The sequence below is a fragment of the Mauremys mutica genome, chromosome 6 (genome assembly GCF_020497125.1).
Source record: "Mauremys mutica isolate MM-2020 ecotype Southern chromosome 6, ASM2049712v1, whole genome shotgun sequence".
In the NCBI taxonomy this organism is placed as follows: Eukaryota; Metazoa; Chordata; order Testudines; family Geoemydidae; genus Mauremys; species Mauremys mutica.
In genome coordinates this window covers 67,018,482-67,034,875 of record NC_059077.1, presented here as the reverse complement: position 1 = coordinate 67,034,875, position 16,394 = coordinate 67,018,482, and the positions used below count along the sequence as shown (strand labels likewise).

Below are 16,394 nucleotides of genomic sequence, written 5' to 3'. Positions count from 1 at the left end.
AGAGCCGCCCCTGGCCACTATCACTGTCAAGATGCTGGGTACAGAAACCACCCTGCATGCCCAGCCACCCATTCAGAAGCTTCAAACCTACCCAACCCCATCAGTCCACTCTCTCTGGCCAATCACTGCACTGTGCCTAGCAGCAGCCAATCAGAAATCCCCACCTGCCACCATCTCAGCCAATGAGGTCTCTTTTATGTCATTCGAAGGTAGGTTGCGTGCGTCCGAGACTCCGCCCATCCCCCCTCGCCGAAAGGGTGGAAGTGCAGGTCCTAATTCCGCGGCTTTATCAGCTCAGGCCGGCGAAATGAGACGGGCCGGCCCGCCCTGTGATTGGCTGCGCGGGGAAGCCGGCTGCGCGCTCATTGGCTGCCGGCGTCGGCTGCTCTGCCGGCTGAGGAGGCTCAGCCTCACCTGGCCCAGCGCGGCGGCGGGAGCGGTGCCAGGCGGGGAGCGCGGCAGCCCCGTGCCTCGGGCCCAGGTGAGTAAGGGGCGGCCCCTCCCGCAGCCTGCGGGGGGCCCCCGAGTGGGAACGGGGGCGAGGCTCCGCGGCCAGGGCCCTGCCAGGGGGCACCGGCTCCAGGGCAAACTCCGGAGCCGCCGTCGGGAGCCCGGGCCTGGGCAGGGGATGCTGCGTGGCGGGGCAGGGCGGGAGCCAGCCGCACGGTCCGTGCCCGCCCCGCAGCGGCCGGGGGAGCCGGAGCGGCAGAGCTCTAGGGGAGGACGGCGCGGGGTGCCCGGGGCCGGTCCGGGCTAAGGCGCTGGACGGGGATCCGGGCTCAGCGCCTCGCGTCGGGCAGCCGCTGGAGCCCGGCCCCTTGGGCAAAGGGACCCGGATAACCCGCCCTGCCCCGCATCAATTCGCGCAGGTCAACCCTCCGCTGCTGAGGTGCAGAGACCTCTGCCCCGGGGCTGCGTGCGCTCCCCGGGGGCTGAGCGCAGCCTCTGCCCGCGTCGGGCCCAGGCTCCAGGCTCCGGCCCGGGGGCGGGCATAGCGTGTAGCGCTTACATCTCCCGCGTGAACAGCCGCGACAGGGCGCGCCCGGCCCTCGCTGAGCGTTGTACCAGCTTACTTCAGTGCTGTTTCCCCCCACCCCCGTAGTGATGCTTAAACTTGAGTTCATTAACTGGAAATGTTTCCGACTTCCTCTTAATGATGCTGTGGTATGTACAGGGAGTGAGCTGTATTTCATCTCTTCTTTGGGATATTCAAACATTGATCTTTTGTATGTTCCCTGGATGTCATTCACTGCATATTAGCGAACCACGGTGGGTGAGTTATCTTTTATTGGATCAACTTCTGTTCATGAGAGAAACATACACATGGTATTTGTCAATAGTAATTGCTTATAAGTAATAACAAGATGTTTATGTCTTAATATGCCAGCCTTGGAACTAAACTCCCTTTCTTTGATTTAAGTAGTCTGCATCTATTGTTCTGTAAGGTGTGTTGCAAAACCCATTTATTTTTGTGGTCTTTTAGAAATGGGAGAGTACTATGAGGTTTTTGTTTGTTTGTTTTAAGGGTGAGGGTGGAGGATGCAGGTATGTTGCAGTATTTATTTCCTTTCTGTCAGGTTAATTTTAGTTAAGTCTTAGTTTAAAAAAAAAACTTACAACATTGCAGTGATAAAAGTTCTCTTGACTGTAGGCCACTGCTCTGGATGCACTGAGAGCTAAGTAAATTAGACAGTTAGTTTAGGGGGGAGTGTTGTATTAAGATTGTGAAGTGTGGAGCAGTAGGAGCCCTGTGAGATTTCTGGCTTACTCAGCTAAAATTCCTCTAGGGCAAGCTTACTGAATGGGCAGGTCTGCCACCATTTGTAAGGTTAGTTGGAGTGTTTTGGTCTCCTGAAGAAATTAGTGTCACCACTGGCACTAATTTGGGAGCAGTACCTCTGGTTTCTATCTTGTTTACAACTGACTCCCTGCTCAAGAATTTGAGGAAGGGAGGGAAAATTCCTTGCTCCCTTGTTATTTTCATCTTCCATGCACACCCTACTCAAGACAAATCAGTTTAAACCTAGGAGTTGTATTTTAAAAACAACCTAATATGAATCAATTTTTCCATTAATTATACTAAAAAACAAATCAATTAGAAAAATATTCCACTGCAAGATATTGAACCCAAACAAAGCATTGTGCTAGTGCATGAAAGGTAGAAAGAGAAACTAACCAGATAGCAAAGAGAAAGTAAACTTATCTCTCTGGCAAGGGTGAAAGTAACTTACAGGACTTACCGGTACTGTCAGAGTCCTGAGGGGGCGTGGCCTCAAACAGAAGAGGTGGTGTCTCTCAAGAGTTAAAGGCCCTGGGGCATGGCTGTGCCTGGGAGCCCCGGGGCCTTTAAATCAACCTGGGGCTCCCAGCTGAAGAGGTGGCTGGGAGCCCCCAGGACAAATTAAAGGGCCCAGGACTCCAGCCGCCGCAGAGCTCCGGGCCCTTTAAATCCGGCCCCAGCCCGGCCGCTGGAGCAATGGGGGCGGATTTAAAGGGCTCTGGGCTGCCACGGCTGCCATCAGCCCAGAGCCCTTTAAATCCGGCCCCAGACCGGCCGCCGGAGCCACGGGGGCGGATTTAAAGGGCTCTGGGTTGCCCGCAGCCGGGGGAGCTCTGAGCCCTTTAAATCTGGCCCCAGCCCAGCCACCGGAGCCATACCGGACCGGACCAGCTTATTTTCACCTCTGCTCTTTGGTTTCATAGCCCAAGCTGATAGTTCATTTGCAATGGCAGGGTTGGGTCCTACCATTGGGTTTCCCATTGATTTCAATGGGATTGCACAAAGCACTAGGACTCCATGTTTAAGCAAGTAAATGGCTACCCTCACTTAAAGTTTTTAAAATTAAAATTAATCTAAAATGCTACTGATTTAAAAAAAAAACTTAAGTCCTCAAGTAAGTTTTTTTTTCTTCCGTTTTTATAGCAATCCTTTATGTAAGAAGAATAGAGCAGATCTTCTCTGAACGGCTGTAGTTTTGTAGATTGTAGTTGTATTTTACTTAGGAATGGGATCCCTTTTTTTAAATAAAGATTAATTGTCAAATGTTTAGTTTCAAATGCAAGAATTAACTAATTTTATTAGCTATGGGCTACATCCATAGAGGGATTTAGGTGCCTTATCACTTTGCTGATTTTGGACCTAAGCACCTATAGAGTCCTGTGGCACCTTATAGACTAACAGACACATTGGAGCATGAGCTTTCGTGGGTGAATACCCACTTCATCACCCACGAAAGCTCATGCTCCAATATGTCTGTTAGTCTATAAGGTGCCACAGGACTCTTTGCTGCTTTTACAGATCCAGACTAACACGGCTACCCCTCTGATACTAGGTCCAAAATGTCAAGTATCAGGGGTAGTCATGTTAGTCTGGATCTGTAAAAGCAGCAAAGAATCCTGTGGCACCTTATAGACTAACAGACGTTTTGTAGCATGAGCTTTCGTGGGTGAATACCCACTTCGTCGGATGCAAGAGGGTATCCACAGACTTGCATCCGACGAAGTGGGTATTCACCCACAAAAGCTCATGCTGCAAAACGTCTGTTAGTCTATAAGGTGCCACAGGATACTTTGCTGGGTCCAAAATGTCCATCCTCAGAACCCTTGCTCAGTTGCCATCTAACCCTAGAGGCCCTCTTATGCTTAAATTTCTGCTGGTGGGTAGGCACAAAGCTGCCTCAGCATCTAGCTTATTCTTCAGCCTCAGTGAGATCCTTGAACTACATGTTCCCCTGTTTGTCTTTCCTGTGGGACCCAATTTGGTAGGCATTCTTGGAGAACACCTAATCACAATAAAACACTGGCAATATAGTGTTCCCTTTATACCCAATAGTTAGAGCACTCACCCAGGATGTAAGAGATCCAGGTTGAAATCTCCACTCTTTTGCAAATGTCCTTTTCATTTTTTCCATTTGCAAATTTAACACCATTAATTTGGGTTTGAATAGGGACTGGAAGTGGCTGGCTCATTACAAAAGCAGCTTTTCCTCTCCTGGAATTGACACCTCATCTACTATTGGGAGTGGACTGCATCCACCCTGATTGAATTGGCCCTGTCAACACTGGTTCTCCACTTGTGAGGTAACTCCCTTCTCTTCATGTGTCATTATATAAGCACTGCATCTGTAATTTTCACTCGATGCATCTGAAGAAGTGTTTTTCTTGTTTTAACCCAGGAAAGCTTATGCCCAAATAAATCCGTTAGTCTTTAAGGTGCCACCGGACTCCTTGTTGTTTTTGTGGATAAAGACTAACACGGCTACCCCCTGATAATTTAAAATGCAGTGTACACCTATGTGGACGCTCAGGCAGAGGTGGCCTTAGTTCACTTTAGCTTAATCCTTTAATTCAGTTTAGTTTTCTTGAGTGTTCCTGCCCTTAAACTGTTGGTTCCAGATGTCAGACAGTGATTAGCTCAGAGAGAAACTAAGCCCTCTTAATGGCTGATCTTGAACTTAAATTGTAAATTTCTATACAGGAGAGAAGAATGGAAATCCTTCCAGATGCAGCTTCTCTGGCAACAAAGCTGAAAAATACTCTAATCCAGTACCACAGCATTGAAGATGGTGAATGGCGAATTGCTAAGAAAACGGTAAATGATCCAGTTACAACTTCTTGTATGTAATTGTACTACTGTTTTCTTTATTGGATGAGTAGTAAGGCATTTCTTTCCTTCTTCTCACACACACCTAAATAATGGTAGTTTGAGAAGTTTGTTACACAGTGCTTTCAAATGGGATTCTCTGTACAGCAGAGGACCCAGGTCAGCTCCACTTTTGCTTGTCTGCTTTGAGTCCTAATACTGACCTTTTGGGGTCCAGGGCTTCAGCAGAAATGTTCTATGTCTTTACTTGTATCCATAGTTGGGAACGTATCTCACACTAGAAACAGTTCTCCAAGTTTTCCTTTATAAAGTTGTGGACTTTCCTTGGAACGATCTGTTTCAAACACTTCTACCCCATATTTGGGGTCGGGAAGGAATTTTCCTCCAGGGTAGATTGGCAGTGGCCCTGGAGGTTTTTCGCCTTCCTCCGAAGCACGGGGCAGGGGTCGCTTGCTGGTGGATTATCTGCTACTAGAAGTCTTTAAATCATGATTTGGAGCATTCAATAGCAGAGTCAAGGGAGAGAATTATTTCAGGAGTGGGTGGATCGGCTTATGTGGCCTGCATCTTGCAGGAGGTCAGACTAGATGATCATAATGGTCCCTTCTGATCTTGAATTCTATGATTCTATGACTTCTTTCTTTTAAGATTAGGAATGTGTTCTGATTTGTTAGTGCAAGTTTATCAAATTGGTAGGAACTGGTGTAGTAAGTTAGTATTTTTGCTGCCTGCTGTGCAATAGCAGATTTTTGGGCCTTTGTGGTCAGTTTGTTTTCAAGCAGATAGTGGTGATGCAGAATCACATTTTTCATAGTGTAATCTGCTAATTTACAAAATGTAAATAAATCGTATTTCTTAAAACAGGAGTACTAACAAACATCACACAGACAACTCCCTTTTTGCAGAAACCTCAGAGAAGGGACCTCTGTGCTGTCCCCAGAAGCAGATGTCTTGCACCTCTGTCTCTTTCCTGGGCCTCACAAGTCTCATAGCTTCAGTTTCCTCTGACCACTGTAATCTCTAAATTTTACACATGGGGAAACATTTAGTCCAAGGTTGTTCACCAAGGCCTGGACAGGTGGGTCTGGGCATCTACTTTCCTTTTGTGAAGTTATTCCACTACCCAAAAGAACCTCAGAGTTCAACTGCCCAAGAAACCAACGTGACACTGAATAACTCTGGGTGTGGTTACTGTGTGGCATTTTTGCTCTCTCTGGGAGGTTTCATCCTGAGCGTTTATACACCTGTGATTCCCCAGTCTGAAAACAAGTCCCACAGAATAGCTCCAAGACACCTAAACATAGTTTTATACTTTTCCATTCTTACTGTGTCTTTTAGAGAATGTGTTTTTACTGTGTCAGACTCTAGTGGGGTCCCGCAGTGGTCAGTCCTGGGTCTGATACTATTCAGTATTTTCATTAATGGCTTGGATAACGGAGTGGAGAGTATGCTTATTAAAGTTGAAGATGACTCCAAGGCAGGAGAGTTTGCAAGCATTTTGGAGGTCAGGATTAGAATTCAAAACAACCCTGACAAATTGGAGAATTTGTCTGAATTTAATGAGATGAAATTCAATGAAGAAAGAAAGAAAGAAAGAAAGAAAAAACCAGTCAAATGCACAACTTGGGAGGTAGTAGTACTGCTGATAGCTCTGGGGACTGTAGTGGATCACAAATGCGAGTTAACTGTGATGCAGTTGCAAAAAAAGCTAATATTCTGGGGTGTATTAACAGGCATATCATATGTAAGACATGGGAGGTAATTGTATTGCTGTATTTGGTACTGGTGAGTCCTTAGCAGGAGTACTGTGTCCAGTTCTGGGTGCCTCACTTTAGGAAATATGGGGACAAATTGGAGAGAGTCCAGAGAAGAGCAACAAAAGCGATGAAATGTTTAGAAAGCCTCTCCTATGAGGAAAGGATAAAAAGACTGGGGGAAGAAGGGAGACCTGATAAGACTTCAAATATGTTAAGGGCTGTTATAAAGAGGACTGTGTTCAATAGTTCTCCATGTCCTCTGAAGGTAGGACAAGTAGTAATGGGCTTAATGTGCAGCAAGGGAGATTTAGGTTACATATTAGGAAAAACTTTCTAACTATAAGGGTACTTGCGCTCTGGAATAGGGTTCCAATGGAGGCTATGGAAGCCCCATCATTGAAGGTTTTAAGAACAGGTTGGACAGACACTGGCCATGGATAGTCTAGGTTTACTTGGTCCTGCAACAGCATGTGAGGGTGGACTTGATGACTTCTCAGGGTCCCTTCCAGCCCTATGTGTCTAGTGATCTCCATTCTGTGCTAATCTCCTTCTAAAATCATAAAGTCTTTCCAAAATATGTAGGTCATTTCGAGTTTCCTTGGAAGCAGAAGATGCAGTGTAATATAGGAGTGGTGATTATTCAGGGAAAACCCACTGTTACAGAATAAGTGACTCACTTTAAAAAAAAACATCTAAAGAAATGTATGTCTCAATGTACCCAATACTGATTGAAATATGTTCTTTACAGTGTGTCCATCCACCTCTGAGGCTTTATGTTGTAGTTAGTTCCAACCCCAGTTCTGCCCAGCAGCTGAGTTTCATGCATCTGAAGATTGAGACCTAGAACACAGACATGCTTTTACCTAGTACACACAGTAACATGCTTTTACCTAGTCCACACAGATCAGGAAAAACGTTTTTCAACCTGTTAGACTTAACTGATTTTAAGTTCAGCCAACTTGTATCTTTGAGTGGTGTAGACCTGCCCTTAGACACTAATGTCCTATAGCTTTAAGAGTATGTCTTCATAGCATAGTTAGCTCGAGGTATCACTGAACTGTTACCTCAACCCAACTCCCTTCCACACATACAAATCTGTAACTTAAGTCATGTGGGGCTTTAAACTCAAGCTAGTTGGCCATTGTGGAGGAGAGGGTTGGAGCTTGAGTGCTACTGAAGCTCGAGTTAGTAATGCAGTGGGGACTCAGCTTAAGTTCCTTTTGCTGAGACACACTCCAATCTTTTTCCTGGGTCAGGCAACAAATTTTGCATTTATGTAACTGTAAACAAATGGTGTGATATTGCTGCATTGACATGTCTTACATATCGTTTCTTGCTAAATGTTGTCAAGGTGGTGAGGAGTAAACCTGGCCTCTTTAAAAATGTGAAGAACCTGTATTAAATGTTGTCATTCCTTAAATGTGTTAAATAAAAATCATGCCTCCTACTTTTGTTTTAATAAAGGAAAAAAAGCCAATGCCCTGTAAGGGCCTACTAACCAGGTGCCAGGGCCCTAGGCTGAAAAAGCTTGTTTATGGCAAAAAGTAAGGTCTTAGTGACTGTCTAATTTTAGCAAAACTATTTTTTTTTTAAAAGTGTATGCAATGGTATAAATAGAACTTAGCATATGTTTAAAAAATTGAAAGCAGCCTGTTTTCCAATTTTTCTGCTACATGGTAGTACATTTTGTTACTTTTTCCTGGCGTCATTGCTAACAAGTTTCACACAAAGTATTCAATGCAATAATTTCATGGCTAAACCTGATTGTGTTTTAATAATAATGTAGGGGGATACAGACGGGTGCTGAACCTATTTTAGTCCCTGATCAAGCAAAGCACTGAAGCATGTTAGTCACATTGACTCACAGGCTTAAAAGTTAAGCATATGCTTCAGTGCTTTGCTTGATCAGGGCCTTAACTTTAGGATAACTCTGTTTCTGACAGAATTCCAACACTTGATACTGAGAAACAGCTCATTTGAAAGAGTACATTTGCATGTTGTTGAAAACATGAGTATCAAAAAATATTTTTACCATGCCTAAAAACCTGTAGAATTACCCAGATGTACAATTGACGCACACTTTAGAAGTGTACATAAATAATAAATATGGTATTATTCCACTTTTCCAGAAAGATGCAACTGTGTGGCGGAAGCCATCAGAAGAATTCAGTGGATACCTGTAAGTTTACCTTCATACTAGATAAGTAAGTTTGTGGAACTTTAAGACGTTAACAGAAGTTGGAAATGGGGGATGAAAAACCCATTCGAGCATCCAGTCCATCACCTTGTCAGTACAGAGTTATAATACTTATCTTAGAGTTTAACATTTTAATGCCTGCATCTTGTATATTGTCTATAACAAGACATGTAACTGTCAATGAAGACTCAGTGAAATTCTTGGTCCTTTGATATCAATGGTAAAACTCCTATTGACATCAAATGGGGCAAGATTTCATCCTTAGAGTTCTTAGAAAAGTCATCTGCAAGTCCAAACTTGCTGGCAACTTGCATTTGACAGCTCACCTTTCATAATGCCGGTAATCTCATTTACCGTGGGCTAAGGCCTGGTCTACACTCGGGGGGGGTCGATCTAAGGTATGCAACTTCAGCTACGTGAAGAGCGTAGCTGAAGTCGAAGTACCTTAGCTCAAATTACTTACCCGTCCTCACGGCGCGGGATCGACATCCGCAGCTCCCCCGTCGACTCCGCTACCGCCACTCGCTCCGGTGGAGTTCCAGGTCGACATATATCGCGTCTAGATGAGACGCGATATATCGAACTCCGAGAAATCGATTGCTACCTGCCGATCCGGCGGGTAGTGAAGACGTACCCTAAGACGCCATCTTGTGGTTGGGAAGAGTTGTGTGTATGTGGGTTTCTTGGCAGGTATGGGATCTGATAACTTGATGAAAGCTTCCAAGAGCCTACTAAAACAGTTAAACAGTTTCAGATGACTTTTGAATGTGTTGTGGTTTAAACTAAGATATCTATTTGATATTCTAATTGGCTACCAAGGCATGTTTTGGTTGCTCAGTCTCAGTGGAAAAAACTGACTTACTAGTATTGGAATTACCATTTATTTGTGCTTTATGGAGAGATTTGACACCTCCTCACCCGTTTTTTGTTCTCCCTTTCTGTGTTTCTTCTTTGCCTTCCTCTTCACCACCCTCCCGCCCCCCCTTGTCCCTCCCTCTTTTCCCTAGCTGACTCTCCTGCTCCTCATGGAAGAGGAACAGCCAATTGACAAGCTGTTTCAGAGATGGAGGATGTCAGTTTTACTCTGCCTCTCCATTTACCCATACAGTGAGAAATACAGTAGCGATGTATTGCAGAAAATGGCCTCTCACTGTAGGTGTCAAAAAGGGACAGCATGAATGGAAGTACATCATCTTATTGACCTTAAAATAAACTTTAAAAAGCTAAGGAGTCATATCACGTGGACTGAGAAGAGGGTTTTCAATTTGAGAAATACAGAATGTAGCTTAAGAATCTCTCTTAAAATACCAGTTAATGCAAGGGAAAGGACTGGGTGTTGAATACGTCTTTTCCCATACCTGAACTTGTCTGATAGAATTGTGTTATCTAAAGATAACGTGTGTACAGTAAGTGGAAAGCTCAAAGGATTTCATATTTTAAACAGCTACAAAGCTCAAGGAGTTGTGGAAGACATTACCAACAGAGTAGTAGATCACATTCGTCCTGGACCTTATAGACTAGATTGGGACAGCTTAATGACTACAATGGACATTGTTGAAAAGTTTGGGGAGGTAAAAATTTGTCTCTTGGACTTATAAATAGAACATGTATTTATGTGAATGTAAATATGTAGTCTATAGTGCATCATAGCAATTGCATCATCTTAGGGTGATATTTTGTGATATAGCCTGAGAAATTAATCCATGCACATGTCTATACATTTTATCTTATGGTGTAATCTCACATATATACAGGAGCATATAGTATACATTTCAGAAGCTTGTTGAATTGGTACAGAATTCCACCATGTCAAAATTAAGGATCAAAGGGTAAGATTTAGTAGGTTATGCTCTGGCATCTTCCAGTAAAAATCCATGTTCTGAGGGAATTAAAATGTCTTACTTTTACCTTGAATGCAATCTTTAGAGCTTTATATCTTTTATCCTGTGGGATGTAGGGTTTTTTGTTTTTGTTTTTGTTTTTTTTTAAAACATTGCAAAACTACCCAACTCACCTGTTCCCTGTGGGCTGGCTCCAGTATGCCATCAGGGTTTTGTGCTTGGAACCTGAATAGTGACTGCAGCGGGTCAGGATTTACCAAAAAAGATAGGTTTGAAGTTCATTATATGCTGACTGTTAGTCTTGTCCTGGTTATTGGGAACATTCAGTACAGCACTTCAAAGCCTTTATACATCGGTCACTGTTTACATCCAAAATTCCTGGCTTTAAGTTAGATCCTTACAGTGAACTATTTTACTTATTGTGTTATACATAGAAGATTAGTATCCTTTTTAGAAATTTGTTGTTGAAGATTACTGCATTCTATTTTATTACTAGCTTGGTGAATCAAAAGCACTTTGCAGAGCAGCCTAGTAATTAGTGAAAAAGACTCCTGGGTTTTAGTCACAATTTTTGGGTGTCCAATTTTAGACATCTAGAGCTTAACTTAAGCCAAGGACACTCAGCTTCTGTTGTCTTTACTTGCAGTTGCTCAACACCTCCAAGTTTTAGGCACTTAAGGCCTAATGTTGGACACTTTTGAAGATGACTCTTTAATCTGCTTACTGTAGCCATCTGTAAAATGGGTAGCTTAGTAGGGAAGGTGGGATGTAAGCAGGGCCAGCTCCAGACCCCAGCGTGCCAAGCGTGCGCTTGGGGCGGCATTTTGCCGGCAGGGCGGCAGCCGGCTCCGGCGGACCTTCTGCAGTCATGCCTGCGGGAGGTCCACCGGAGCCGCGGCTTCAGTCGACCTCCCGCAGGCATGACTGCGGACGGATCGCTGGTCCCGCGGCTCGGGTGGACCTCCCGCAGGCATGACTGGGGATGCTCCACCGGAGCCGCGGACCAGCGAACCCTCCGCAGTCATGCGTGCGGGAGGTCCGCTGGTCCTGCGGCTCCGGTGCACCTCCCGCAGGCATGACTGCTTGGGGCGGCCAAATTCCTAGAGCCGCCCCTGGATGTAAGTAAAAGCTTGCATTTTGTTGAAAATGCAAGCTTCATATAAACATTAAGACTTCTCTTTGGTGATTCATGGTTCATTGTTTTGCTATCCTCCTGAAGAATTGCTGTGTAATGTGCTACACCACTGCTGGCCAGCTGTGGAACATCATTTCCCCAAGAGAGTTTGTTGACTTCTCTTACACAACTCAGTATGAAGAGGGGCTTCTAACATGTGGTAAGATATCATTGACCACTACTTTTGCTTATTTTGCAACAGATTACCATATAGATAAGTGTACATGCTGTTCTGAACCCCTTTAAAACTGGAACTTTTAAAGGCTTTACAAGATAGTCTACTGAAAGTGTAGCAAATGTACTAGAGTGCTCCTGTATAGCACTTTACATATTCAAAGCCACATACAAACATTAGCCAAGCCACACAACATTCCTGCACATTAAGCAAGTATCACCATGTTATGCATGGGAAAATTGACAGAGAAACTGTGATATGCCCAAAGCTACACAGTGAATCAGGTGGAGTGGAAATAGAACTTGCTTATAAACGAGAGTCAACTCTGGTGTAAAGTTATTGCTTGTTCAGTGAGAGATGGTTTTGAATGAAGAATGGGTAACCTCTATGCATTAAAACTACAATCCAAATCTTGGCGACTGATCCAAGCGTCTCTGAGGTGTGCCTGTCACTACTTGTAATATCCATAAGTAGAGACTCTTACCTTGCATTTGCTCTTTCAGACCCTTTATTTATTTCACATCTCTCCTCTCCTCCGCTTCCCCCCCCCCGCCCCACCCGATCCCATCCCCTGCAAAAAAAGCTTTCTTTTGGGTCAGTTGGCTAACTATATAGTGGAGCACATTTATTCAAAGGGCTGTATTTTCTGCCATAGGATTTCAGTGAGAGATGTGCCCATGGATCCAAAACAGGACTAGGCCCTGAAACTGTGTTCATTTGACAAGAAACATGGCTTCATGATCCAATCTTTTACTGACTTGTGTAATTTTTTTTTTTTTTAAATTAGGGATAAGTCTAGACTATGGAGAGGTGAAACCTAATTTTGTCCGTGGATTTAATCACCCCTGTGGCTGGTTCTGTGTCCCGCTTAAGGATTGTCCTGACCAAAGTCTTTTGACGGGCTTCATCCAGACTGAACTGCGAGGGATGCTTCCTCAGTCTGCAGTAGATACTGCGATGGCTAGTACCCTGGCAAACTTTTACTCTGACCTCAGAAAGGCACTGAAAACATAATCAACTATTGACCTAACTTTCCATACATGTCTTGCAATCATCTGTTCCTCGTTCCTGTATTGTATCAAAGCTTTGATTAGGTTAGCAGGTGCTGCCTAGGGGCTATGCATACATCCCTGGCTTAACATGTGGATTTGTGTTCCTTGCTGAGCTCTGAAAACGTATAATGTACAGACTGAACATACAAAATCATCTGCTTCCAAGGAAGATAGCTCAGAATTGGGATTCAACCCTGGTAAATATCAAGTGATCTCAACTCTCACTGAAACAAGGGGAGTGGAGGGGTAATCATTATTTTGCAAGTTCAGACCAGCTGTACTGTGGAATTTTATAGTGTTTATTTTTTATTTTTAAGGAGCTCCTTTAAAAGATTGAGAAAGATATAGTCTGTATGTGCATGTTTCTATTTTTTATACATTTTAGTTTAATCCAAAATGAGATTTTAAGTCTGTATTAAGGCTCAGAGTGGAATTCCCCAAAGGGATATTAATTTGGGTATTGTCACTTAAAAATTGAGCTCTTATTTGAGAGCTAAAGATTGACATTAGCAAATACCTATGTTATTGGCATTTCCTAAATATTAGTCCTATCTATGACTGGAAGGCTTTTTAAATACAATAGTTATGTCAAGATACTAAATATTTAGTAGGGATGCATTTATAGCTGCTCAGAGCCCATTGAAGTCAACAGGAGTCTTTCCATTGTTTTCATTAGTGATGGATCAGGCCCACCTTAATCAAAGCACAAAACCCCAAGACATCCATTCATTGTCCCTTTGTGCAACTTAGCTTTTAAAAGCAGAAATGTATCTACGTAGCTAAACCTGCATCTACTGTAGATTGGGTTTTATTGGTTACTACTGGAAACCCTAACCCATTTTTTTTCCCCACAGTTCAATTTAAAAAAATCACTCAGTAACATTTTTAATTCCCTCCTCTGCCCCCTATATTTTTCTTTTGGATTATATCATAAAATTTGAGGTTAAATACTACATCTGGATATGGAAGGAGCTGATAAAGTCAGTATAGCAGCTTACAGCTTTTCCCATGTTAAATGACCAAACATTCTCTAAATTGAAAATTGGGTGTAACTAACCACACTAAAATGCTCTGAAAACATTAATATTTTATCTGTTTTAAAAAAAGAAAAAAACAATGTAAATCTCAAGAACTTGGGTAAGCAACAAGCAGAAACCCGAACTCTAGTCTCATTCAAAGCCATATGAAAACTAAGGGCCAAATTTTTGATGGTATTTAGACAGAGGAGGGAGATGCCTTAGGCTCATCTGACAATTCCATTGGATACCTAGCTGCATCTTTAGGTGCCCTAAATATCTTTAAAAGTTTGGCCCTGAGCATTTAATAATAATTTCTATGCATCTTTCGGAAAACTACATAGTTACCCATGCAACACTACAAATGCTTAATGGGTATGTCATTTGTTTGATTAGGGTTTGCTTTAATTGTGTGATGCAGTGAATACATATTAATTTTTTCATAATTTTTATAATTTTCAGTGACAGAAGTATAGCAAGTAGCATACCATAAGTGATTGAGAGCTACAGTCACCTTAATTATTGTACAGACAGGAAGCTTAAAGGAATGTGCAGATTAAAGTAGGCCTAATATTTAGATTTTATTGAAACCAAAATTCAGAAGTCTATGATCAACAAAAAGTTAATCAAAAACAAAATTTTAATGGAAGCAACTTTTGTTGGCAGCATTTACAACCCATTCAGAACACTGAGCTTTGTCTAAGCCAGGGGTGGCCAACCTTGAGCCTGAGAAGGAGCCAGAATTTACCCCACTCCCAGTGCCTCCCGCCCATTGGCAGCCCTGCTGGTCAGCGCCTCCCCGTCCTGATCAGCTGTTTTGTGGTGTGCAGGAGGCTCGGAGCGGGAGGAGCGAGGGCATATCAGGCTCAGGGAAGGGGTGGAGTGAGGGCAGAGCCAGGGTTGAGCAGTGAGCACACCCCCACCCTCCAGCACATTGGAAAGTTGGTGCCTATACAAGGAGCCGCACATTAATTTCTAAAGAGCTGCATGTGGCTCTGGAGCCACAGGTTGGCCACCCCTGGTCTAAACAAAGAAATGTTATTTGGAGGGGGGAAAAAAGGCATAATAGTGAAAACAGATTTTAAAAAAATCCTCACTTTGAGGTGTTTAATGTAGTTCCAATTATGTGAGGAGGTTTTTTTTATTTATTTTTTATTTTAAGTTATCTTCTGTGCCTACCCAGCCAGAGGAGGCAGACAGTGTCAGATCCTCATGGGGTTTGTGTGCATGTGTTCAGCCTGTGATTCCCCACTTGTATACCCTTCTCCATTTCCTCTAGATCCCAGAGTTAGGTCCTTCTTTTGGCTGGGGAACTATAATTTGAGGGGTCTAGCTTGACCAAGAGAAAGAGGAATCCCAAACCTGCAGGGATTCCTAGCCTTCATTAATACCATGAGTCAGTATTAACTCAGGCATTCTTCTCTTTGGGGCCCTGGACCCTCCCATTCCTAGAGGGAAGTGATCCAAGGGCAGAGGCCAGTGTGGAAGACCCTAGCAGCACAGCTCCATTGGAACAGCATGGTTAAGGATTTAAAGGAAGTTCTGTGAGATGTCTCAAAGATTCTTCCCAAATATAGGAAAATCTGGGTAATTATGTTAACCTCCATGTCCTTTCCAGAGCTGATGCAGCTAGATCATTCAAGGTCTTTTTAATACAAAAAGTGTCAGTTTTCTCTCTTTGCACTCTTCATGGAGAGGTAAGGAATGGTACTCTAAATATCTCATTTATGAAGGCACTTCAGTGGTGCAGAACAATTCAAAAGGAGCACCAGAAACACTTCTGTAGGAACTTGTTATTTATATGACACTAGGCACTTTACAGACAAGACTACAAGGTTCCTCATCTAATTTCCCTTGTAGTCAGGGGATGTCTTTGTAGAAACTTCAGTGAAATTGTTCAGGGCACTCAAGGAAGATAGGCTGGTGATGCAGAGTAAGCATATTTTGTTAATGTAATTTTTTTCAAATAGAAGAAAAAAAAGTATAGTATTTTAGGTGTAATGTTTAAGTACCATATTCTCTTCAGTTTCCATTCTACCTCCATTTCTCTGTAGAAGTTGCCTTACCACTAGTGAGGTAACTTCTCCCAGTGACACTACTGGGGATCTAAAAAGCTTGGTTCATATCTCCTGTTGAGGTTCATAGGAATTATGTGCTTACCAAGGAAACTAGACTAAAGTATGTGCACTTTATTGATAGAGGTTTTCAGTCATTTCTGGAATTATATAACATCTGTTAGCCCTTGTTTTGTTGTGCAGTGCACAGACCATGATTTCATGGACTGATTATAGATTAAGATTCTGAACTGCAGCGTTCTCCAAGCTGCTCTCCACTCTCTTTCTAAATAAAGTATCTGCCCACACTCCAGAGTCAGTATGAATGCATAGTCTGTCCTTATGACATTCTTGGCACAAAGACCAGCAATTAACAACACACGCTGCTGTAGTGATTTGGCTGTAGGTGCAGCAGGCTTCCTGTAAACTGATTATATTGCTGAGTAATGTGGCAAGCTAATGTGGTTAGAATCATTCAGAGGCTGAGTGGGCCTACCACGCTGCATTTTATTTATCTGTGTTTAA

At 43.2% G+C, this 16,394-nt stretch overlaps 1 protein-coding gene across 3 annotated transcripts; it reads left to right on the top strand.

Moving 5' to 3' along the window:
• The first annotated feature begins 314 nt into the window (after positions 1-314).
• STARD4 (StAR related lipid transfer domain containing 4) lies at positions 315-14,701 on the top strand. Of its 3 annotated transcripts, XM_045021927.1 has the most exons (8): positions 315-481; positions 1,175-1,273; positions 3,948-4,080; positions 4,478-4,591; positions 8,490-8,539; positions 10,002-10,128; positions 11,618-11,732; positions 12,535-14,701. In XM_045021927.1, the coding sequence occupies exons 4-8, from the start codon at positions 4,487-4,489 to the stop codon at positions 12,759-12,761; spliced, it is 624 nt and encodes a 207-aa protein (XP_044877862.1). In that variant the 5' UTR covers positions 315-481; positions 1,175-1,273; positions 3,948-4,080; positions 4,478-4,486; the 3' UTR covers positions 12,762-14,701. The 3 variants fall into 3 exon arrangements, with proteins under 3 accessions (XP_044877862.1, XP_044877863.1, XP_044877864.1); XM_045021928.1 differs by lacking the exon at positions 1,175-1,273; XM_045021929.1 differs by lacking the exons at positions 315-481; positions 1,175-1,273 and having other exon boundaries at positions 3,671-4,080.
• Positions 14,702-16,394: the final 1,693 nt, after the last annotated feature.